Source organism: Ranitomeya variabilis, chromosome 6 (assembly GCF_051348905.1).
Source record: "Ranitomeya variabilis isolate aRanVar5 chromosome 6, aRanVar5.hap1, whole genome shotgun sequence".
Classification (NCBI taxonomy): Eukaryota; Metazoa; Chordata; class Amphibia; order Anura; family Dendrobatidae; genus Ranitomeya; species Ranitomeya variabilis.
In genome coordinates, this window is record NC_135237.1 from 488,516,785 (window position 1) to 488,543,114 (window position 26,330).

Here is a 26,330-nt window from a genome sequence, read left to right on the forward strand (position 1 = left end):
CACATTAAACCTGCTGTCCTATGAGTCGGCGGCTAATTATATAATAGGAGAACCTGATTGATATATAATGCTATAAGAAAACTTGTGCATAAGTTGCAGATGACAGCAGGTTTACATACATACGGCGCCAAGCAAGCTCAGGTGCTGAGCCCGCTCCATGCAGCTATTCCCGGTCGCCACATTTCAATCTCATGACAGCAGCATTTATGAGGCTTGGGATGGGAGAATGGTAATGTCTATCAGCCAACTCTGCAACGCTGTATCGGAGTGCCGATGGGTTGCTATTAGTGATGAGCGAATATACTCGTTGCTCGGGTTTTCCCCAGCACGCTCGGGTGGTCTCCGAGTATTTGTTAGTGCTCGGAGATTTAGTTTTCATCCCCGCAGCTGAATGACTTACGGCTACTAGCCTGCTTGAATACATGTGGGGATTCCCTAGCAACCAGGCAACTCCCACATGTACTCTGCCTGGCTAGTAGCTGTAAATCATCCAGCTGGGGTGATGAAAACTAAATCTCCAAACACTAACAAATACTCTGAGAGCACCCGAGCATGCTGGGGAAAACCCGAGCAATGAGTAAACTCGCTCATCACTAGTTGCTATTGCAGTCGGGGGGACCACTGCCTTGTCAGTGAACCTAACGCCTGTGACTGGGCCTCGTAAGAGAATGGCCAGAGCCGAGAAGAATTGACTACTTTAACATTATGATATGGAATGGAAAGTTCAGAACATACTGGGCGCTGATTTCTCACAAGTGCTATATAATGGCGTAAATCATTACTGTAAGACAAGGATCAAAGCTAAAAGGCATCACACATATGATACTTATCTAAGATGTCTGACCCTCCCAAAAAGTTCAACTGGTCCAGCTACTATCAACTGTACATCTTGACCAACGCAATAAATAACACATAAAACACTAAGCTATGCTGTAGGTCTGATATCAAGCAGGATGATACAGGAAAATGTGTCGTTTTTATCCTTGTGAAAGTGAATGAGAGTATTTTTTATACCAAAAAAAACTTTGATCTTTTCCCAATTAATCATCAGCCAATTATTGTTACTAAGAGAATCATGCTTAAAGACTTTTCCCACTACTTGAAAAACCCCTTCTCATACCCCACGTCTGGCCCTGATAAAATAAAGCTTATACTCACCTCCCGTGCTGTCGGTGTAAGCGCTCACGGTCCCGGAGCTCTCGTTGTTGTGACACATGAGCCCGGCACCCAATCAGCGTTGGCGTCACTGTCCCCGCCTTCATACGGTTTAGTAATTAGCAGGAGGTGAGAGAGCAGCCGCAGCCCACACTTCCTGTTAATTGCTACAAAGGCGGAGACAGTGACCCCAGCGCTAATTGGGCGCCAGGCTCCCGTGTCACAACAACCGCACAAGAGCCCTAGGATTTCGAGTGCCGAGACCACTGGAACGGCACCAGCACGAGAAGTGAGCATAGACTTTTTTTATTTTATCGGCGCCAAACATTTAGATCAAGAAAGGGTTGTCCTAGTAGTAGACAACCACTTTAATAAACAACCCTCAAAACCAGTTTAAAGCTTTACAGAAGTAATAAAAACATTTTCTTAAAGGGAATCTGTCACTAGAAATTTACCACCTAATCTGAGAGTGGCATGAGTTAGGGGCAGAGATCCTGATTCCAGTGATGTGTAACTTACTTGGCTGCTGCTGTTTTGATAAAAATCAGTTTTTTCTGTAGGAGATTATCAATAAAGGACTAGTAAACCTGATGCCATGTAGTCCTCCATATTGATGAGCTCTGTATAACTCCGCCCCCACCAATGATTGGCAGCTTTCTGCCTATGCACAATGTATACAGAAAGCTGTCAATCATTGATGTGGGTGGGGTTATACCGAGCTCAGGATTCATAGAACTGGTAGATCTGCAGCAGATTAAAATGTGATTTTATCAAAATTGAAGAACAGCCCAGTAAAGTAAGTGATACATTACTGGAATCAGGGTCTCAGCCCCTACATTTTGCAGCAAAATCCTTGCGACAGATTCTCTTTTAAAGAAACATGAAAAATTAATAGAACCTTAATATAACATTGAATATGGGTTACTTTTATTTTTTGCATAAATTCCTAGCTTTCAAGACACCTGAATAGAAAACTTTTAGAGGATAAAAATGTACTTGGATCATGTGCTCATAAGGCTGTGTTCATAGGGAGGTTTTCGAGTCAACAATTAAATTTCAAGTGGAAACCTCCAGAGGAAACACTCACTTTTCACTTTTTTATGAAGCAGTTTTGAAGAGGTTGTGAAAAGTTTTTCTTTTCTGAATTTTTTTTTTTTTACAGCCTTTTCATTTGACAGTGTCTAGTTTACTAAGGACAACACCATGACCGCATCAAAGAAGTGACTTCAGCTTTCATTTTTCCACCAGTTGTTTTTCAAAACCTCTTCAGGAAGAAAAGAAGCATAAAAAGACCTATAAAGAGCAGCAAAGTCGATTTTCCATAGAAAGAAATAAGAAGAGTTATCCAAGAGCTTGGGAAGTGTTCTATTTTTGAAGGAGGACTTTGAAGTACCGTAGATTTGCTCTAAAAACCTCGGTATGAACACAACCTTACCTAGTTGCATGATTTGCTATGATATGGCGTTCTGAAACACCTAATAAGCAAAATGAACAGAAGAAATTCAATGGCTTCAGTTCAATGAGCGACTATGAGTAGAAATCCTAAAAATCAAAAGGAACTTATAAGCAAAATATTTATTAGAAAATTGGATAAATATTTTTATTATACAATGAAAAGCTTTATTTATTTTTTATAAAAAAACATTAAACGATTTAAAAGAAATTTGGTCTCCGAGAAGAATTCTCAGTGACAAGTCAAGAAAGTGGCTGTAGTTATATGTTTGTGCAACTGTTAGCAAAAGGTGCTTATATAGAGATGAACATATGTAGCTCATTCTGATAGCTGCATACACTGATTCATACAAAGTTCTGGCATCTACTACCAGGAACACACTTCTTTATATTCCACATTTATATTAAACATGATAACTGTATGTTGAGACCAGGGCTGTGGAGTCGATAAGCCAAACCTCCGACCTTTCAATTTCCATGACACCGACTCCGACTCCTCCAAAATGGGCTCCGACTCCACAGCCCTGGTTGAGACGTGATCAAGTTTTTTCCAGAGTGGATTATGCCACAAAATACAGAATTTTGCATGGGTTTTTGTTCTGCTACATATGGCTGTGGTTTCTAAAATGTGATCACTCAATCTTTGGAGCATAAGCATGGAGGGCGCCCTTTCTATCGATCAACGGTAACGCTTACAAAGAAGGCAACAACAATATATCATTGTCAAGTCATAATAATGAAATAAGTTACCAATTCTTGAAATTCATGAATATGGCTGAGGCTGATGGAAGAGCATGCTGTAAAGATACTTGCACAATTTCTTCTCTGAAAGTTACCCATTGTTCTGTTGAAATTGGGTCCATATTTACAAGAGAGAATGAAGTCAGTTGATACGCGCCTCTATGTGCAGTCACTGGAAGCTCTAAACTCTTGCCAGAAAGTAGCGTAACGGTGAAGGGTTTCATTTAGTTTACAGATTTCCTTGCGCCAACTTCTATCATGTGTCGGTACTTTTTTTTTATGTTTCTGTGTTAGAGAAGTAAACGGAAAAGAGGATTTTAAAGTTTGACTGGAATTAGACAATAAAACCAAAGAAATGAGCAGGAGAACGTTCGCACTGTGGCCTTTTAACAGACAAAAAACAAGACAAAATCAAAACGAGCATAAACCCTGTAGTAAGTAAATAAGTAGTAATGGTATCTACAAATAACCAATGGGACTGACAAAAGGTGAGGTTTATATACTAATAGGACCATCCCGATTGGGTACATTGGCATACATGTATTTGTACCAAATTCAAGAAAAATAATGAGTCAAAACTGAACAATCTTCATATGTATTTAGGCATTCTCCTCTTAAAAGCATTGCTTCTAGGGGAGTACAGCTTTGATGGGAGCTTTTTATGGCGGTGCTCACCAGCAATACACACATGGATAAAATTGCTGTTACTCTTCTCTTAAAGTACGGTAAGGAAAACCTACAATGGTCACTGAAATAACTTGAAACTAACAAAAGTAATTTTAAATTCATATTTTATGAATATCAACTAATGAAAATCAGACATTTGAATTGGTGTTCAACATAAAAAATTAAAAAAACAATCTAATGAAAATTGTCTCAACAAAAATGATGGTACCCTTAGAAAATATAGAAAATAATTTGACCATGTTAAACCTATGGAAATATAACCTATGGACAGGTGTGTCCTGAAATTTGCATCAAAAGTGTCTACAAACTTGTAATCAGTCTGTCTGCCTAATGGACGGGTGAAAAGTAGTAACTGGCACAGGGTGCCTTGAATCTGTGCAGGGTACAATGAACTCTCAAGACTATCAAGGCGCTGGGGAGCGAAATGTGCTGCCCAGTGTCAGACATGCAAGTCATGGGTCTGTGTTGCAGGTCATGGGTCCTCCAACATGATAACGACCCAAAGCAAAGCTAAAAACATCCAAGAACGGCTAAGAGCAAAACACTGGACTATTACAAACTGGCCTTCTATGAGCCGTGATCTAAATCCTATTGAACATCTGTACAAGGAGCGGGAACCTGCAGTCTGGAGAAGGCACCTTCACCCCTGAGACAGCCGGAGCAGTTTGCTCAGGAGGAGTCTGACAATTTACCTGTGGACATGTGCCGAAGTCTCATTGAGAGTTACAGAAATTGTTTGTTTGCACTGATTGCCTCAATAGGTTGTGCAACAAAATATTAAGTTAAAGGTACCATCATTTTTGTTCCCACCATTTTCATTAGTTTCTATATTTTTTATATTTCTGTTGAACCACAATTCAAAAGCAATGTCTGATTTTTATTAGTTAATATTCAATAAATTTAAATAGAAAATTACTTTTCTTAGTTTCAAGTTGTTTTAGTGACTATTGTGGGTTTTTCTTACTCTAGCGGTGGGTGTTAAAGGGGTCATCTGGTCAAAACCGATAAGTCTGAAGTCACATTGTAATACCATTCACAGCATCTTTTATTTCATACTTTTTTGTTGTGAGTCTCAAGTGACTACATTTTAAGGCCATTTAAAGTTGTCCAAACCTGCTTATAACGGTGGGATCAACAGAATGTCTAATGTTCCAATTCTTTTTTGGGGGAGATAAGAATCTTATGTCGGGAGAGACAGCTGGTGGCCAAACTATAATTCATTTGACAGCTATCTAATCTGTATAGAGAGTGTAAAGCGGTTATATGGGCCTTTTTTTTACAATATTCCTAAGCACTAACAGGCAGATAGTTGCTAACTAACTGGCTGTTGTGTGCGGCATCAATTTCTGCCAGCACCGACTGTTCCTGCCGGTCACAGACCGCTCCTGCCGGTGATTCAGCAGCTTCCACTGAGGTGACGTTGATAGAGCAGTGGCTTCTTTTTCACTCTGCTCTGTTGACGTGACTGCTGATGTCATGCTGATTGACAAATGTCTCCCCAATGTCTAACTGCAAAAAGACGGCTATCAATCAGCATGACGTCGGCATTCACAACCAGTCAACAGAGAGGACAGGAAGAAGAAGAGCTTCTCGGTTGACATGGAGCAGCTGAATTGCTGGCAGGTGCACTCAGAGTCCACCGTGAGACAGCCTAATCAAAGTGAACCTTTCAGCAGGATTGTGCTCAGTAAACTACCGACAGTGTCAGGTTGGTGCTGTTATACTGATTAAAATGATACCTGGGTTGATTAAATCCATCTTGTGGTTGTTTGAAAAAATAAGAAATTCATCATGCAGTCATCGGCGGCGGCGACTGCGCTGTAGCATTACAAGATGTATAATATGCATATATTCATTTCATTTAGGCATTTTGTTTTGTTGAAAAAACAAAATCTTAGTCCAAATGGCGCTGGTGGCCACTCCAGCGCAGTATCATCTATTGTGTTTCGATAGATTTTGATGAAAAAAGGTACCATTTTAATCAGTATAACTGCGCCGACCTGACACTGTAGGTTACTGTGCACAATCCTGCTGGCAGGTTCCCTTTAAGTCTGTGCCGAATTCAGTTAAAAAGCTTTAGAGACAGAAATCAGTATCTTACAATGGTTATCAACGCTCTTCAGTTGAGCACCTTCTTGTGTTTGGTCTTTAGTTTTGCATTGGCTGATGAATCACTGGTTGGATTAATGCTGTATTATTCCTTTCTAATTTGCTGATAAACGTTAACTAATTAACTTCATTTGTTGTATAATGTATTATTGCACAACACATATAGTGAACGCTAGCGTGAATAGTACAACAGACATAAGATATTTATTGCAGTATAGTACAAAATTCCTTGTTTTCTGACCCAGTCAATTTTAACGTCTTCCTCACCTTATTTGAAGATTTTGTACAAAGCGTATCATTGCTGTATTTCACAAGATCTGTAAGTCTTTTTATCAGTTCATCAATTGCAGACGTCGTATTTGGCACTAGATGTTTTGTGTGATGATTCAATAAACATCCAAAGTAAACCAAATTCTGTGTAATGTAAAATATGGACAACAGACAGGAATCAAAGGTGAACGACTTGTAACATTTCATGTTCAGAACTTCAAGTATCAACACAAATTGCTTACTAAACACATAATGCATCCGCTCAAAATTACCTCAATATCTGACATATGAAAGTGTTCAATTTTATAGTGATCTCAAAATCTATAACTACCCTGACCGTTTGTTCTGTTCGATCTGTTTTAATCACATTTTCAATACCACAGGAAAATATTTATAAAACAAAGGACGAGGATGTGAATTTTGGCCTTCGGGGTGAAATAGATTTTGTGATCTTTGCTTTCACATTTTTAGAGCCTTTTTTACAATTTTCAGTTGATACAACATTGTGAGGTCTTGTCTTTTGTGATTTTATGGCATTATGATGTGGAATATGCAGCTTATCTATTCTTTTATTTGGTGTGGATAGAAAAAAACAGCAAAAGTATCATTGTCTGATTGTTTTGGTCTTTGTATACATTTTTTGCTTAACAGTACATTGTAAATGTAGATTTTTTTATTAGATAATAGTATGGAAGGAAAATGTCACATGTCCATGAAGTTCAGTCAAAGGGAGTAGGGTAAAGGTGCAACCTTGGGGGGGGGGAAATGGGGGTGCGTCTTATAATACGGATATACCATACTGGCCACTGTGGAGCAGGGTCCCAGGCTTCTGATGGAGGAGGCAAGAGTGGAGCGTTGCTGCAGGCCACAGGCTGGGATAAGGTGGTGTTCGGATATGCGCCACTGCGGGTGTTCGGTTGTGCGGGGGCTCTGCCAACATTTTGTGAAAGATCAGAGCCCCCGTACTTTCATGGTTTACTATGCGGTGGACTATGAGGGAAAATGGCTGCCGGGGGCGGCGCATGCGCCGATGGAGATCTCGGCGCCACGATCTTGGGAGATTAGATCTCACCAGTTCATGCTTTGACCAGCTTCTGAGATAGACTATTCCACTGATTAATAGTTCTTCTGGTAAAGAAATCTGTCTCCTCTGGAGATTGAAACTTTGTTACCTCCATTAGATACTACACATCAAATGATACCATTATATCATGTCCCATAACAGTGTCATCATATTGTACTGACGAAATAAAGTCATATCCCCATATCAGTGACCAAACCATGCACTGCTCATATAATATTTTTTACAGTGCCAACTTAATAACACACACATAACAATACTATACAATGCCAATATAATACCAGTACACAGTGCCTATATATTACTGCCACACTGTGGAAAATTATGCCTACAACAGAATGGACCTGATATATCATGATGAGAAGTGCTGGAGTCAGACGCTCCTGATTCCTCCATGAATTGGGAGCGTCGGTTGAATGCAATGCATCTCTGTGTGCGCTTTGCGATAACTCTTACTCCAGTTCATGCTGGAGTAATATTTGTAGTGTAGTGAACGCCATCAATAGTCATAAATTTGACAAGTGTTTGCCAACATGCTCCCATTCCACCCCAGCTCCGTCCACTTTGTTAGAGCTGGGCAAAATGGAGTGAGAGCACCAAAAGTTGCATAATTTTAGTGCAGCAACTAGTTGTGCAAAATGTCTTAATTTTTCAGTCTTTTACTCCAGAATACTTAAGCTTAGCTGAATCAGGCTCTATGTCTCCACTCAACATTGTCAATAGTACTAATATGTACTGCTAGTACTGCAATTTGAAATAATTAAATTATTACACCATCATACTCAAATCACACTGCCCTAACCATTCTACTATTTAATCAATATGAAAAGCTTGATTTTACCTCTGAATAGTCCATTTAAGGGCACTGTAGAAATAGAAGGGCGCAGCACAAGTAGTTGGGGTGCAAGGCAGAGGAAACATATGAAGAGCAGTAAGAGCAACAGTTCTAAGCTCGATCATGTGGTGAACCCTAAAGATAGTGGTAATGACAGGATGCATATTCCTTGAACAATCCTGTAACCCCCCCCATTGGTTGACTGTTGGATCATTGTTTGCCTGATTGTTTGGCTGGAATTCATCTCGGTCAGGATCACATATACTCTGGAACTTGATCGGCGTAGAGCGGGGATTCGTACCTTGACCAGTGCAGTCTGGGTTCTGGATCCAGACTGGCGTAGATCTGGTCCTCGGGTCTTGACTGATATAGTCAGGTCTTCGGATCTCACTTGGTGACGTCCAAACTCTATCGGACAGTGGCCAGCACCCTGCTGGCGCATGATTTTCACTGTCACTCTGGCTTCAGCTTCATCCATGGTCCACATCTGCAGTGCTCTCTTGGCGCCAAATCCCCTTGCAGTTTGGTGCGCAGGACCTTTATATCTGGGAACATCATCATCAAAAGCACCTGTCCGGGTGCCGAATTTGAACTTTTCATCCCTGCAATTCTTCCTATGTCGGTTGGTTCCACATGGCCTCGTCTAGCCAGTAGGTTTCAGCCTTCCCGCACTAATAGGAGATTGATCCCTGATGGTCCGGAATTTTTCCATCAGTAGTCCAATTTCGGCCAATAGTTGAGCATACTTTCGAGTTTTCGGGTATATCTGTTACCAGACAAATTCATACTGTGAAAATTGGTTAGAATATTCAGTCCTGAGGGTTCTTCCTGTGGGGGTATTTCTGGAACACTCAGAGACAGAGTCACCATGGGTCTGTAGGTTGTCCCCTGACTCATTCTCTGCCCCATTTGAGAGTGGCATCGGCACCTCCTGTGATCCCAATGGCTAAGTGACACAGTCCTCCACATCTCCTATAACTTCTCTTTGGCTGATCTCAGCCAGTTCTTTTGGGGACCTCATCTTAGTAGGCCCCTCTCCTTCAAAGTAGCAGGGCCATAGCATATCCCAGGGTAACACATGAGGCGGTGCGCCATCGTCATCCTTGGGTTGGACTTTATAGACTGTACTATCTGGGTGAATCATCCTTATTACTCAGTAGGGCCCTCCTTCCCTGCTGTGATCCAGCCTGGGTTGCGTGGCCCGCACTAGCACATGGTCACCTGACTGGAGCTGCTTGACAGGCGTTGGAGGCAGATCCAAATGTTCCACCTCTCAAAACTTCTGTTTGACCAGATGCCTCACTGTCTGGAGTCGCTGTTGTTGTTCTCAGATTCAGGTGCTAGGACTACTGCCTGGGCAGGGATCATTGAGTCAAAACTCCAGCTCAGAAATCTCTCTTCCATTTAGCAGCATAGAGGGCTTGTAACTGGTAGTTGCGTTGACTCGATTATTGTGCACCCACCCCAACTCAGAGATGAATTTGGGCCACTTTGTCTTTTTGTCCTCCTCCAGAGTTTGTTACATTTGTAACAAGATCTAATTGAAGCGTTTGCAGGCCCCATTTCCCTGTGGGTGATATGGAGTGGTTCAAGACTTGTGAATTTCATAGAGATGGTGCAGCTCTTCCATTACCCTTGCCTAAAAGCAGACCCCTTGGTTTAAATCCTTTTACTGAGACCAATACACTAGCCACTGCAGCCATCGAAAGGTCTTCTCAGCACTGAAACAAGCAATTCTTGTGGGCTTCTTTAGCTAGCTGCATCCCTAATTCCTGAGGAGTCACCACTTGTCAGGTGATGTCAGATTCTCAAGGAAGCTGGATCCTTCGACATAGCAAACCATCTCTCATGAAGAACCTTTCCCACTTGCCCAAGATCTGCTGGGCAGAGCCTTTGGCTTAGGTGCCTCCTTCTGGGTATCCGAGTTTCACCAACGTCAGGTGGTCCTTGGTAGTGCTTTCTGGCACGGGTACCTCCTGCTTAGTAACCGGGTTTCAGTAACGTCAGCTGGTCCTCGGTAGTTCCATTGGCTCTTGGACCTTCGGGTAGCCATCCTAGTTCCAGTTCCATCAGCTGGTTGTCGGCATTTTCTCAGTCTTCTTGTACCTTCTGCTACATTTCCAAGTTCAAGACCCTAAAGACGACGACCCGGCAGACCGAGAAGCAGAAGAACAAGAGGCTGCAGAACAAAGAGCAGAAGAACATTAAGCATAAGAATAAACATCAGAGCAAAAGATATTATCTAAATTATAAGCAGAAGAAGACTAAGCAGTGTATGGGGGTGAGTCCGTTCCTCCTCGTGGTGCCCCTGGAAAAATCCTGCTGCAGGCCTAACTGAACGCAGACAAATCCTGTTGTAACTCTTTTGTGACAGGCAGAACGTAAGGTGTAATCTTCAAACTTTTATAGATAACTACAGGAATGCCTGTCACAAATAAGAATATGATGAAGAAGTAGAATATGAAGAAGAATAATAGTTTAATAAAAAGAATATGAAGAATGTAACAAAAAAATAATAGGTAGAAAATGAAGAAGAAGATGAATAAGGTGAAAAAGAAGTTGATGTCAAAGATGCTGCTGCTGAGGATGATGAAGAAGAAAGTGTGGGAGAAGTAAAAAAGAAGGTGAAGGGTATGGAAGTACTGAAACATCAATATTGAACAAAATAAAAAAAATCTTAACATAGTCAATATCTTTGTAACTCCGAACGTATTAAAAAAAAAAAAATTCCTGCTATTCTATTTGATTGGGCTAAACCTCTATGCCTTTAATGTCTCCGCCACCTCCCCCAATACATCCTACATTATTCTTATCTGTTTTCCTTCATGTACAATGAATCTACAAGGAAAGAAAGGGTTTATTTTAATTCCGATATTGACTTGCATTGGTATCGGGTATCGGTATCGGCGATATCCGATATTTTTTTAATATCGGCCGATCCAATCCGATACCGATACTTTCCGATATCGGAAGGTATCGCTCAACACTAGTGGCGGACAGCAGGAATTGTGAGCAGTGATCCACATACGAGCTGAAGATTACATGGCCTGACAAGGGGAGAGGAGGGAAGGGAGTATTGGACAAAGTGTTTTACTGCTAGGGCAGATACAAGGACTGTAGTGTGTGTGTCACTAAACAGTGGGGCTGTGCGTGTGTGTGTCATTCTATGTGAATGCAGACTTGTGAATCCTCACATTGCTTGCAGTGCTGTGGTTATTCGGCCGGTTTGTGACTGCAAGTTTGTGATTTGCATACATGTGGTCACATGCCAACTAGACTTGCATGGCCTAATGCAACTGTATTGAACAAGGCCAGAAACAGTCTAGTCGGAATGTGGCTCGGAATATATAGATCGTATACTTGCGGTCACAAGACCACCTGTTAACGGTGCCGACACCAGAGAATCTTCACAGCGCACAGTGCGCACGATATGAGGATTCACACATAGTGACTGTAGACATGTAGCATAAAATCTGACAACCCCTTTAAGGATGGGCTGCTACTCATGGGCCACTGCTGTGTGCTTGCACCCCAGGCTAAAATTTGCCAGCCTCTGTATATAGCATTGGCCCTGGTTACTTTTTCTGGCATCACACACACTTGCACACCTTCTTGATGGAATGTCAACTTCAGGCTTGTTTCACTCAAGTTTATGCAATGCACGGGTACGCGTCCCTGCGAACAGTGGCCAAAGTGCAAGCAACCGGTAGTCCAGAAATCACTTCTTCTCCCTCTATAGGTTCAATTAGGACATTTGCTCCTTGGAGGAACACAGTACTGGCATAGTGAGCACAATCTTCCCCGCCGGTATTGTCATCATAGCTTCTGGGGGTATCAGTATTTTACCAAGGCACTGGCAGGCATCGGGTAATTTCTGCACTTGGCTGACCCATACAAGCTGCTGGAATACCTTCTTTCTGGCTTGGTTATAAGTGGCACAGGTCCAACTATTTTTGTCTAGGTCATTGGCCAGGAACTTCCCTACCTCCTTCAATACATTCACGGTGTTACGATGGGTCCTCCTTTTCCGGAGCCCTTTACCAACACTCTCTCTTTTTAGCCCAACTGTTTTCCGAACATCCATGCTGACATCCACACTACTCCAGCCACTGGAATAGGCAGTTGGTTGGTCGCCACTAGTCAAATGTTAGGTTGTTTCTAGAAGCAGGCGACTTCAGGAAAGTGAACTTGAAAGCATTCTTCAGGCATAGTGGTCACATGGTACCCAGTATCCATCAAACAGTGGGTACACTGTCCATTAAACTCAGCCCAGCTAATGGGTCTCTTAGAGACAATATCTTTGGAGTATACATCTGTTCCTTCTGGGGCTCAGAACCTCACGGTGTGCTCCTTGACAATGGGGCACGTTAGTTTAACGGATTTCACCTTCTTTCCTGGTTTTGGCATTTCAGCGATATATATATATATGACCTTTCACCTCAGGTTCAGCACTGTGTCACGTATGCTACTGATAGGCTGCAGATGCAGCATTGTGGGGCACGTGAGAAGCTGTTTTCCTGCTCTGACCTCCGTTCAAATTGGGCAGTAGGGAAAAGTATGTCAGCATTAGCAGGGAGCCCCTTGATACTGCGCAGCTCCCCTCGGGTATCCCGTATTTCCTGTAGCAGCATCCGACCCCAGTTGGGTCCTGTATGTGTTAGCCCAGGGGTGGCCACTTCATGACTTCATATCGCAAGACAGGGGCTTCTTGTTCTAGGACCCAGGCCTCTGCTCCGATCTCTAGAAAGCTCAGATTGGGGTTCAGATGTAGGTACTCCTTTAAGGCCTGTCTCAGGTAAGGGTCACTCAATCCAGTAACCAGGTGATTCTGCAATACTTCATCTAAATCAGCCCTCTGTACTCATCCTGGGTCTTCTTAGTGATCTGGGCCGCCACTTCCTGCAGCACGTTTACATACTGGGCTACAGTTTCTCCTTGTACCCACCAAAGCAAATGCATTCAGAGGTGCCTTAAGTCTGTGGTGTCACTGTGCATGTCCTCTAAAAAAATAATCACTTTGTCAACAGTGTTATGGACTCACGGCTGGTGTTACATGACAGTCTGTCGAGCATCTCAGTCGAGTGTCAACAGGGCTAGCTCTGCCTTTATGGAGTGGGTCAGGGGGTACATGAGCTGCATGCTTCTCAGTCTCTCTACTCAATCCCACAGTGATACATTGCTTTCCATGAACTTCAAAAAATTATTTATTGCTTCCGGTATGGAGAAGAGTTGCAGAACTCGTAAAGTAATTAAACAATGGAAACAACACAAATGGATTAAACAATGTAGAATATACAATAAAATGTTAAAGTTCAATTGGAAAAACAGAGAAATATCTTAAAGGATTATATTGATTTATCTCTGACAGGGGTGGTACACCCTTTCCTGGGAGAGCTGGTACTCTGGCTCCTCTTGATACAATCGCCCTAGTGGGGGTCACTGGGTTTTCCTGCTAGGCTGTGAATTCTTCTAGCAAAGTCTTTCAAGGAATGCTGAGCTTCCTTTTCCCCAGCCAAGCCCCACCCCACCTTTTGTACTATCCCAGATCAATCCCTGTACCGTACATTAGTGGCAGAAGCGTCTCCCTTCTATCACTGGGCCCGAAGGAAAGAGGATCTGGGCTATTGCTCTCAGCTTGCAACATCTGCACTCTGGAACTTGAGCAGCATAGAGCAGGAATTGACTGGTGTAAATGTAGTCCCAGGTCTTGACCGGCGTTGTCAGGTCATCATCACTTGGCAATGTCTAGGCTCTGTTTGACAGTGGCCAGCACCCTACTGGCACATGCTCTAGCCTGAGGCCTGTCACTCTGGCTTCAGTGTCGTCCACGGTCCACATCCACACCTTACTCTCTTGGTTCCAAATCCCCCTTCTGTTTGGCATGCAGGACCATTATATCCGAGAACTTCGTCATCAAAGGCCCCTGCCCGGGTGCCACATTTGAACTCTTCATCTCTGCAAATCTTCCTGTGCTGGCTGGTTTTGCATGGTCTCATGTAGCCAGTAGGTGGCAGCCACCCACACTAATGATACATCCCACAGGGGCTCTTCAGTGGTACCATTGCTTCCTCTTAGGCTGGTTTCACATTTGCGTTTTTTGCCGCTGCGTTTTTCCGCAAAAAAACGCATGCGTTTCTCCTATGTTTAACATTAAAAACGCATGCGTTTTTTTGCATGCGTTTTGCCGCGTTTGACAACGCATGCGTTTTTTCCATGCTTGCGTTTTGTTGCAGAAATGCAACATGTAGTAATTTCTAGAGGCGTTTTTTTGCCGCAAAAAAACGCATGCATTTTTTTGCGGCAAAAAAACGTATTGCTGTCTATGTAAACGCATGCGTTTTTAAGCACATGCATTTGTTTGCGTTAAAAACGCATGCGTTTTTATAGAAAAAAACAAGAATACACACTGATAAGCCACCCTCCACCATCAAGGTGATAAAGGGATCCAAACCCTAACCCTACCCCTACCCCTACCCCTAACCCTAGGTATCCTAACCCTAACCTTAACCCTAGGGATCCTAACCCTACCCCTAACCCTAACCCTACCCCTAACCCTAACCCTACCCCTAACCCTAGGGATCCTAACCCTACCCCTAACCCTAACCCTAACCCTACCCCTAACCCTAACCCTACCCATAACCCTAGGGATCCTAACCCTAACCCTTCCCCTAACCCAAACCCTAACCTTAACCCTAGCTATTTCTATTTATAGTGGGGTTTCTTGATGATTTTGATGATTGGCAGCTGTCACACACTTCGCAGCATGAGTTTCAAAAACGCAAACGCAGGAAAAAACGCATGTAAACGCGGCAAAACGCCGCGTTTTTATTTCTGCATGCAAAAACGCATGCGTCTAAAAAACGCAGCGTTTGCATGCGTTTACATGCGTTTTTTCACCACAATTTATTGAAAAGAGTAAGCAATGTTGCAATAGTATATAGTAGTAAAGGTGTAAGGAGGTGGCAGGAACCCTCTTCTGCCCCCTCTCCCCTGTGTGCTGGGCCCGTGCCCCTTATGTGGTACCCCGATGGTGTACCTGTTTATTAAAGCATTAATGCTATATTCATGTGATGTACTGTGTTTGTGATGTCTTTATGCTGTATCATTGTAATGTATGTGCTGTGATGTTCCTTGTGTTTTGCATTGTTACTAACATGTACTGTAGTGTGCTGTGTTTGCCATGCACATATTAGAGACAGGGACAGAAGGGGTTAACCAAAGAGGCTGGGCTAGCAGCTTCCAAGCAGATAGTAAGTCCCTGTCTTCAGTTCAGTGCCCAGGCAGGCTTGCATGTGGCTAGGTGTGCTCCCCTGCTGGGAGCTGGCCATACCCCTGGAGGGGAGCAGAGCTGCCAGTGGACTGTCGGGCAGGGGGCACAGGGACTGTGTGTGTGCCCCACATGAGACTTGCAGCTCCTGGGATCTGCCAGGGAGTTACCCAAGAGAATTGCAGCTCCTGGAATTTGTCTGGAGCCACTGCTTCTGCTGCTGCAGCCGTTGCTGGAGATAGGGACAGCTCAGGAATTGTACCTTCCTTTCTTCATCACTTGTATTAAATATGCAGCGCTCTAGAGTCCTGGTCGTTGCAGTACTGACGCTCCGCCGCTAAGGGGAGTGATGGTACGTCTGATGGCACTTAAGGAGTTCACCTGACCAGGTATCACAGTCACACTTTACACTTCACATTCTGGCCACCAGGGGGAGCAAAGGGTTCTATGTATTAGGCCACTCCTCACAATCTGGTAAAACTGGGGGCTGGATAGGAAGTTAGTCAGAAGCTGACTGGGTTGGATCCAGGCAACATCCTGTGGCAGAGGGTGTTGCAGGGGAAGATTCAGGGGGGTCTCTGTCAGGGGTGGGATCCTGACAGTGGCCTAGCAAACAGAACAGAACGTTACGGAGCCGCGCCTGCACTCGAATCCGGTGGCATCCTAAGAAAGGAAAAGAAGCGAGGTTTATTGTGGAGAAGTGAGAAACGAGATCGCAGCAAAAAGGAGATAAAGCCAGTAGGAGTCGTGCCGTAAGATCGAGGCAACATCCTACTGAGGCGCGTAGCCGGTGGCCGGAACGCCGAGGAAGTATTAGGCTCCAAGCAATACTTCAAACAGCGGCAGGACAGTTAATTTTAGGTTAGCTGTCTCACCTAAATCACCTAAGCAGACATAGGGGGCAATTGTGGGAGAGGGGCGACGCTAGGGTCCCGGAAGAACTCCAGGCCTACCCGTCATACGGGTGTGTCCTATCCATAACATCTGGGGGGACGGAGAAAGAACATCAGAACAGATACGAGTTGTGAGAGAAGAACATCAGAACAGATACGAGTTGTGAGAGAAGAACATCAGGAACAGACACAACAGTTGTGAGGACTATCCCGTTGTGCTCAGCAGGGAGGTACTACAACACACAGGCGCTAGAAGGTAGGCACTGATTTCCACCTGCAAAGGGAACTCTGGATGTGCCTTCGGACCGGCCGGTCTCAGCCAGCCCTGTTAGCAGTGCTCTGGATTGAGGATCCTGAAGCCTTCAGTAAAGAGGTAAAGAGACTGCAACCCTGTGTCCTCATTATTCATCGCAACCTGCACCACGCACCATCATCACATCTTTCATTGGACGCCCCTTAGCAGGGTCACGGACCGGGTCTAGCCACCGTGACAACCCCAGAACTGAGACCGAGAGGCCCGGTACCGAGTACCCCGCGGCCCTGCGTCTGGGGGTGCTCCAAATACAAGTTGTCACTTTTGGGCCCTATACAGTGTGAAGCGAGGTTCATCCGGAAGATGTTGTCCCATTGTGAAGAACAGCTGCAGGACTGAGGTAACCCGCTGTGACCCCGGGCTGGGAATAGGACTGTCATTTCATGTGCAAGGGCCCGGGGTGTGGACTGACTCTGCCTTGGTGGACTCGCTCATGACTACCACCCCCGGCCCCCTTGTTACAAAGGAACCAAATTTCATACTGTTGTCTTGTAAATCAATCGCAATAATGCCAACCAGCTATCAATACAGACAGGGCATCTATGCTGAACTGGCACTGAACTACAATATACTGTGGTTACACTGTATGTATAAATATTGAGGCCTGGGACTAATAATAAACAGGAAAATGAGAAAACTACCGGTAAGTCCACTTTTGTACACACCTGAGCAGATACAGCCTGTGAAATATATATTGAACACGTCACCAATTTTGTAGTTAAATTTATAGTGGGGAAAAGAAGTATTTGATACACTGCTAAGTTTGCAAGTTTTCCCACCTACAAAGAATGGAGAGGTCTGTAATTTATATCGTAGGTACACTTCAACTGCGAGAGACAGAATCTAAAAATAAAAAAACAGAAAATCACATTGTATGATTTTTAAATAATTAAATTTCATTTTATTGCATGAAATAAGTTTTTGATCACCTACCAACCAACAAGAATTCTGTCTCTCACATACCTGTTAATTTTCCTTTAAGAAGCCATCCTACTCTGCACTCATTACCTGTATTAATTGCACATGTTTGAAATCGTTTCCTGTACAAAAGACACCTTTCCACACACTCAATCAATCACACTCCAATCTTTTCACCATGGCCAAGAACAAAAAGCTGTCCAATGACACCAGGGGCAAAATTGTAGACCTGCACAAGACTGGGATGGGCTACAGGACAATAGGCAAGCAGCTTGACGAGAAGACAACAACCATTGGCACAGTTATTAGAAAATGGAAGAAACACAAGCTGTCAATCTTCTTCGGTCTGGGGCTACATGCAAAATTTCACCTCGTGGGCTAAGGATGATTTAGAGAAAGGTCAGGAATCAGCCCAGAACTACATGAGAGGACCTGGACAATGACCTGAAGAGAGCTGGGACCACAGTCTCAAACATTATTGTTAGTAACACACTGCACCATCATGGATTAAAATCCTGTAGGACATGCAAGGTCCCCCTGCTCACATCAGCACATGTTGACGTTTGCCCATGACCATGTGGATGATTCAGAGGAGGCATGGGAGAGGGTCATGTGGTCGGATGAGACCAAAATAGAACTTTTTGGTATAAACTCCACTCGCCGTGTTTTGAGGAAGAAGAGCAATAGGTACAACTCCAAGAACACTGTCCAACCGTGAAGCATGGTGGGGGAAGCATTATACTTTGGGGGTGCTTTTCTACACAGGGGACAGGATGACTGCATCGTATTGAAGGAAGGATGGATGGTGTCATGTCATATCCGTCCCTCAGCAAGAGGATTGAAAATGAGTAGTGGCTGGGTCTTCCAGCAAGAGTGGCTCCTCAAGAAGCATTTCGAGGTCCTTGAGTGGTCTAGCCAATCTCCAGACCTGAACGCAATAGAAAATCTTTGTAAGGAGCTGAAACTCAATGTTGCCCAACAACAGTCCCGAAACCTGAAAGATCCAGAGAAGATCCGTGTGGAGGACTGGGCCAAAATCCCTGCTGCAGTGTATTCTTGATTAAGAACTATAGGAAACGTCTGACGTCTTTAATTGCAAACAAAGGTTTCTTTATCAAATATTAAGTTCTGTTTTCCTATTGTATCAAATACTTATTTCTTGCAAGAAAATGCAGATTAATTATGTAAAAATCACGCAATGTGAATTTCTGGATTTTTTTAAAGGATTTGGTGTCTCGCAGTTGAAGTGCACCTACAATAAAAATTACAGACCTCTTCATTCTTTGTAGATGGGAAAACTTGCAAAATTGGCTGTGTATCAAATACATATTTTCCCCACTGTAATTAAAAAGGTGCTACTGATGTAAAATTCTCACCAGATATGGCTAACAATCCATACAATCCACACAGGCAAAGAAATCAAACAAAGAAATCAATCATAGATGTCCATAAATTAAGTTATGTAATATCAGCCGAATCAACTGATGGCCTATAAAAACCAAGGTGCCGCACAAGAAGCCCTTTTATGATGGATAAAACCAGTGGCCTGTCTCAAGACCTTTGCAGCCTTATTGTTGCTAAACATTTTTATAGGATTGATTACAGTAGAATTTCTAAATTACCGACGGTCCCAGTGACCACTGACCTCAGACAGAGGAGTGAAAAGAATTATCAGAAAATATGTCCTAGAGCCAAGGACCACCTGTGGAGAACTACAGAAAGACCTGGAATCAGCAGGTACAATTGTTTCAAAGAAAGCAATAAGTAATGCACTCAACATTCATGTATGCAAGCTCACCATGCAAGACTCTATTGCTAAACAAAAAGCACATTTAGAGTTTGTTGCTCAACAATATTTAGGCAAGCCTGTGAAATACTGGGAGAATATCGTCTGGTCATAAGAGACCAAAATTGACCTCTTTGCATGCCATAGTAGACACAATGTTTGTAGGCTAAAAGGCACTGCATAATCACGCCCAAAAACACCATACCAACAGTGAAGTTTTAAAGTGCGAGCATCATTGTGTGCTGCTGTTTTTCAGCATATGGCACTGGCAAACTTCAGATAATTGAAGGAAGGATGAATGAACAAATGTACGTAGATATTCTTGATAAGAAGATGCTGCCATCTGCCAGGATGATGAAGATAAAATGAGGGTGGACATTTCAGCAAGACAATGATCCCAAACACACAGCCAAGGAAACTCCCAATTGGTTTCAGAGCAAGAAAATAAAGCTTCTAAAATGGCCCAGCCAACAACCTGACCCGAATCTAATAGAAAATGTATGGAAGGAACTAAAGCTCAGAGTTCATAGGAGCCAACTGGACCTTCAGGATTTGAAGTGTGTTTGTGTGGAATAAAGGGCCAAAATCACATCTGAGCATGCGACTAGTTTCTCCATACAGGAGGCGTCTTGAAGCTGTCATTACCAACAAAGACTTGTGTATGATTTCATACATGAATGGACAACTGTACCTAGACATTTTTGATAAAAAGCTGCTTCCATCTACCAGGATGATGAAGATAAAATGAGGGTGTACATTTCAGCAAGACAATGATCCCAAACACACAGCCAAGGAAACATTTAAGTAAGCGTGTTCAATACTTTTTCCCTGTGTCATTTCTCATTATTATTTATATAACTTAATTTATGGACATCTATGGTTTGATTTCTTTGCCAGTGTGGATTGGATGGGTTGTTATCAACATCTGGCGAGAATTTAATGTCAATAGAACCTTTAGAAATATATTTACTTAGAAAATTGGTGATGTGTTAAATACTTATTGCACCCGCTGCATAAGAATTGTTTGCCTGCATGTCTGGTCAACTGTTTGATTCTTTCCTTTCTGCCAATTTTTCTCCGTAATTTGTTGAAGTACAGATTCCTTTGATCACAACATTCAAAGGAGGGACCTACTTTACAATTCATTTTAGAAATGAGTTTTTGGGGACATAAACAATCAAAATCTGGGAAAACCTGAATCTTGTGAAATATTTGGAGGCTGGATATTGCATATAAGCATAAGGAACTTTTAATAGCCAATAATTATTTATTGCAATGATACTAAACTCACACTCATTTCATCCTCCTACAATGGCCATGATCAAAGTCAAGGTGGGACCAAAGCCTTGGCCATTCTTTCTTATTTGGAGTAATGTATGCTGACATTTCAATAAATCGCTTTATCGCTTTATCTTCTTCGAATGCAGCTTTAGAGTATCATGGTTACTCTTAAATATATTCATTGAGATCATAATCCCACCTCATACGGGCAACAATATCGACTAGTAGATTATTATGACCATGAACGTCGATTGGTCAACATCAATTTTAGATACTGGCCTATATTATTGGCAATATATTGGCACTGTATTATTTTGGAAAACTGTGATAAAGCATAGATTAATTATAGCTTCCACATGACAAATGTAAAATGTAATTAAATTTTACTGACACATAATTTTATTTTTTTACCTTAAATGGGCAACAAAATGTTGTATTTCTGGAGATATTGTAGCAGTCTGCTTTAATGTGTTTTCGTGTCTCATTTACCTAATAGGAAAAAGAAGAAGAAATGCATTGAAGTATCAACTTAAAGAGACTGTTTACTACTTTTGTCATTGATGACCTATGCTTAGGATAGGTCATCAATGTCTGATCAGTCGAGTTCTGACACCCGGCATGCCTCGCCGATCAGCTGTTATTGGGAAGGAGGTAGTTGGGCAAAATCTTGCGATACATGATCCCATCCATCCCTCCTTCAATACGGTGCAGTCATCCTTTCACCTTTACAGAAAAGCACCCGCAAAGTATGATGTTTCCTCCACCATGTTTCACAGTTGGGACAGTGTTCTATTGGTTGTACTCAGCCTTCTTCCTCCAAACACGACGAGTGGAGTTGATACCAAAAAGTTCTATTTTGGTTTCATCTGACCACATAACCTTCTCCCGTGCCTCTTCTGGGTCATCCAGATGGTTATTGGCAAACTTCATATGGGCCTGGACTTGCGCTGCTGTGAGCAGGGGGAACTTGCGTGCCCTGTATGATTTTAATCCATAATGGCGCTGTGTGTTACTACCAGTAATGTTTGAGACTGTGGTCCCAGCTCTGTTCAGGTCATTGACCAGGTCCTCCCATGCAGTTCTGGGCTGATTCCTAACCTTTCTATGCTTCATCCTTATCCCATAAGGCGGGTTTTCCATTTTCTTGGCCATGGTGGAGAGGCTGGAATCTGATTGATTGAGTGTGTCTTTTATACAATTAACACAAGTTCAAACAGGAGTGCAGAAAAGGACTTCTTAAAGAAAAACTAACAGGTCTGTGAGAGCCAGAATTCTTGCTGGTTGGTAGGTGATCATATACTTGTTTCCTTCTATAAAATGCAATTTAATTATTTAAAAGTCAGATATACATGATTTTCTTGCTTCTATTTTTAGATTTTGTCTCTCACAGGTGAAGTGTACCTACGATACAAATTACAGACCTCTCCATTCTTTGTAGGTGGGAAAATTTGCAAAATCTGTTGTTTATCAAATACTTATTTTCCCCACTGTATACTCTGCTGAAGTGAACATATAAAGTGATCTCTGAATGATTACCTTTGTGACATTGTTGCATAGGTCCAGAAGTGATAGACTTGTATCTTTTTTTGTTTTGCAGTAAGTGGTAAAATTCTCCGCCAGTAACTGTTTCTGCAGAAAATAAAAATATGTCATTATAAAGACTTGATGTGGACAATATTCTTTCTAATAAGGCGATGGTCAAACTACCGTATTTTCTCCCATCCGAGAAAATAGGTCTGATTATGCTAATCACTCTCTAATCAGAGTATTATCAGAATGTGATCCAATTTTCTTGGATGTGGAGAAGTTGGGGAAAAAAATTGCGGATTTTTCAAAAACGGTGAGGAAAAATTTGCAACGTGGGCACATAGCCTTAGGGTTAGGATTGGTTAGGGTTGGAATTAGGGTTAGGGTTGGAAATAGGGTTAATATTAAGGTTAGGGGTGTGTTTGGGTTAGGCTTGTGGTTAAGGTTATGGTTAGGATTGGGATTAGGATTAGGGGTGTGTTGGGGTTAGGGTTGGGATTAGGGTTAGGGGTGTGTTGGGGTTAGGGTTGTGGTTAGGGGTGTGTTGGGGTTAGGGTTGTGGTTAGGAGTGTGTTGGGGTTAGGGTTGTGATTAGGGTTATGGCTAAAGTTGGGATTAGGGTTAGGGGTGTGTTGGGGTTAGTGTTGGAGTTGGAATTGAGGGGTTTCCACTGTTTAGGCACATCAGGGGTCTCCAAATGCGACATGGCGCCACCATTGATTCCAGCCAATCTTGCATTCAAAAAGTCAAATTGTGCTCCCTCTCTTCCGAGCCCCGACATACGCTCAAACAGTAGTTTACCCAAACATATGGGGCATAAGCGTACTCAGGGAAAATTGTACAACAACTTTGGGGGTCTAATGTCTCCTGTTACCCTTGGAAAAAAAATGGGGGCTAAAAAATATTTTTGTGGGGTTCAAAGTGCTTACCAAACATCTAAATAAGTTCCTTGGGGGGTCTAGTTTCCAAAATGGGGTCACTTTTGGGGGGTTTCTACTGTTTAGGCACATCAGGGGCTCTGCAAACGTTACATGATGCCCAAAGACCATTCCATCAAAGTCTGCATTTCAAAATGTCACTACTTCCCTTCCGAGCCCCAACGTGTGCCCAAACAGTGATTCCCCCCCACATATGGGGTATCAGCGTACTCAGGACAAACTGGACAACAACTTTTGGGGTCAAATTTCTCCTTTTACCCTTGTGAAAATAATAAATTGCGGGCTAAAAAATAATTTTTGAGGAAAGAAAAATAATTTTTTATTTTCACGGTTCTACGTTATAAACTTCTGTGAAGCACTTGGGGGTTCAAAGTGCTCACCGCACATCTAGATTAGTTCCTTGGGAGGTCTAGTTTCCAAAATGGGGTCATTTGTGGGGGAGCTCCAATGTTTAGGCACACAGGGGCTCTCCAAACGTGACATGGTGTCCGCTAACAATTGGAGCTAATTTTTCATTTTAAAGTCAAATGGCTCCTTCCCTTCCGAGCCTTGCCGTGTGCCCAAACAGTCGTTTACCCCCACATGTGAGGTATCGGTGTACTCAGAAGAAATTGCTCAACAAATTTTAGGATCCATTTTATCCTGTTGCCCATGTGAAAATGAAAAAATTGAGGCTAAATGAATTTTTTTGTGAAAAAAAAGTATTTTCATTTTTACGGATCAATTTGTGAAGCACCTTGGGGTTCAAAGTGCTCACTATGCATCTAGATAAGTTCTAGATAAGTTCCTTGGGTGGTCTAGTTTCCAAAATGGGGTCACTTGTGTTGGAGCTCCAATGTTTAGGCACACAGGGGCTCTCCAAACGCAACATGGTGTCCCCTAAAGATTGGAGCCAATATTTCATTCAAAAAGTCAAATGGCGCTCCTTCCCTTCCGAGACCTGTCGTGTGCCCAAACAATGGTTCCCCCCAAATATGGGGTATCGCCGTACTCAGGACAAATTGTACAACAACTTTCGGGGTCCAGTTTCTCCTTTTACCCATGGGAAAATAAAAAAATTGTTGCTAAAAGATCATTTTTGTGACTAAAAAGTTAAATGTTCATTTTTTCCTTCCATGTTGTTTCTGCTGCTGTGAAGCACCTGAAGGGTTAATAAACTTCTTGAATGTGGTTTTGAGCACCTTGAGGGGTGCAGTTTTTAGAATGGGTATTTTCAGCCATATAGACCCCTCAAACTGACTTCAAATGTGAGATGGTCCCTAAAAAAAGGTTTTGTAAATTTTGTTGTAAAAATGGGAAATCGCTGGTCAAATTTTAACCCTTATAACTTCCTAGCAAAAAAAAAATTGTTTCCAAAATTGTGCTGATGAAAAGTAGACATGTGGGAAATGTTATTTATTAATTATTTTGTGTCACATAACTCTCTGGTTTAACAGAATAAAAATTCAAAATTTGAAAATTGTGAAATGTTCAAACTTTTCGCCAAATTTCCATTTTTTCACAAATAAACACAAAAATTATCGACCTAAATTTACAACTAACATGAAGCCCAATATGTCACGAAAAAACAATCTCGGAATCGCTAGGATCTGTTGAAGTGTTCATGAGTAATTACCACATAAAGGGACACTGGTCAGAATGGCAAAAAATGGCCAGGTCATTAAGGTCAAAATAGGCTGGGTCATGAAGGGGTTAAAGGTTTGATATTGACTTTTAGCTACATCTAATAGGTGGCTCTAGAGTTCAAGTCCTCTTCCTTTCTGAAGAAGCAATTTGCATATTTAATTCCCCGGAGGATCATTGCATGGCCTGTAAGTCTCCTAACACTGACATGTCAGGCATGTCACTCTCCCATAAGGAGAGATGTTACCCTTTAGAAACTTCAGGTTATGCCTTTGCCCCTTCGTCCATCCTTAGACTACTTTCACACAACCATGTGACATGTCAAAATGCTGTCTGATTATTTTATTGAACCCCACTCAAATCCATAGAGTTTAATGGATTTATTCACATGTCTGTGAAAATCATAAATCCGAGTGTGAGATCTGTGAGAGTCAAAGTAGGTACTATCCTGATCCGTGCAGTCGGAAGGCTTATGATTTGGTTCTATTATTCCTCTGCATCTCACAGATCTGCTGCTTCCAGGGATACTTTTACTAGCTTGGAAGCAAGCACAACTCTTCAGTGAAAAAAAAAGCAGAAGAGAAAAAAAACGGAAGCAACTAGAATTCAACTAGGACGATACCTGAGAAAAAAATGAGCCCATTTTACTTAGACAGTAACACTCACACGGGTGTGTGAATGCTTCCCTAGGAAAACTGACAATGAAGAAAAAGTATTTGGATGGGTTAAATCACATCTAGTTTGATCACAATTTTGTTTTGCTTTATTCTCACAATGAAAAGTACCAAAACACAAATGTACTACTCGGCGTAAATCGGGCAGAGATTTTGATTACGTTCTAATTATGGAAATTATGTAAATACATTTTAAATTTACTTGAAAAATGAAAATAAATAGATATACATACCACATTGTTAATGTTGTGTACCAATATATACTTTTGATTGTTCAACATTGTTGTTTGATTGTATACACAGGAATGGGAACGCGCTCTCATCAACAATAATATCAGGAAGGGAATTGCGATACTATATTGAAGGAAAACTGGAAAAAAAAGTTCAAAAATGGTTCATGGTAATAATAAGAATTCAATTGTACAACAATGTATTATACACTCGTTAGAATTCAATTTTGCTTTTCTGCTAGTACAATATTTGTTTAATAGAAATGATTGGATTAAAACAAGAATTGTATACAATACACAGTTTCTAGGATGGCGACAAGTTTGTGTTGACGCTCCTTCTTGTAAGTAAAAGTTTAAAGTGATATTTCCAAGTCGTCTCTTGAGCAGTTCAGAGCTATGCATTCTCCTTAGCTTCCTCACTTTCCTGGTTTCTAGCAGGGCGGCTCTGCCCCCTGAGTGACAGTTCTCAAGAATAAAACTATTATAAGGCCATATTCACATGTTCAGTATTTGCTCAGTATTTTATATCAGTATTTGCAAGCCAAAACCA

At 42.2% G+C, this 26,330-nt stretch overlaps 1 protein-coding gene across 1 annotated transcript in view; it reads right to left on the reverse strand.

Annotated features, from left to right (window-relative positions):
- Nucleotides 1-1,869: 1,869 nt before the first annotated feature.
- LOC143782819 (uncharacterized) overlaps nucleotides 1,870-26,330 on the reverse strand; it is a 154,381-nt gene continuing 129,920 nt past the window's right edge. Inside the window, exons 2-6 of the mRNA XM_077270701.1 lie at nucleotides 25,784-25,920; nucleotides 22,325-22,417; nucleotides 21,200-21,277; nucleotides 6,412-6,558; nucleotides 1,870-3,633 (exon numbers count right to left, since the gene is read on the reverse strand). Of these exons, the coding sequence (XP_077126816.1) occupies nucleotides 3,508-3,633; nucleotides 6,412-6,558; nucleotides 21,200-21,277; nucleotides 22,325-22,417; nucleotides 25,784-25,920 (581 nt within the window). The 3' untranslated portion in view covers nucleotides 1,870-3,507. The remainder of the gene's footprint in view (nucleotides 3,634-6,411; nucleotides 6,559-21,199; nucleotides 21,278-22,324; nucleotides 22,418-25,783; nucleotides 25,921-26,330) is intronic.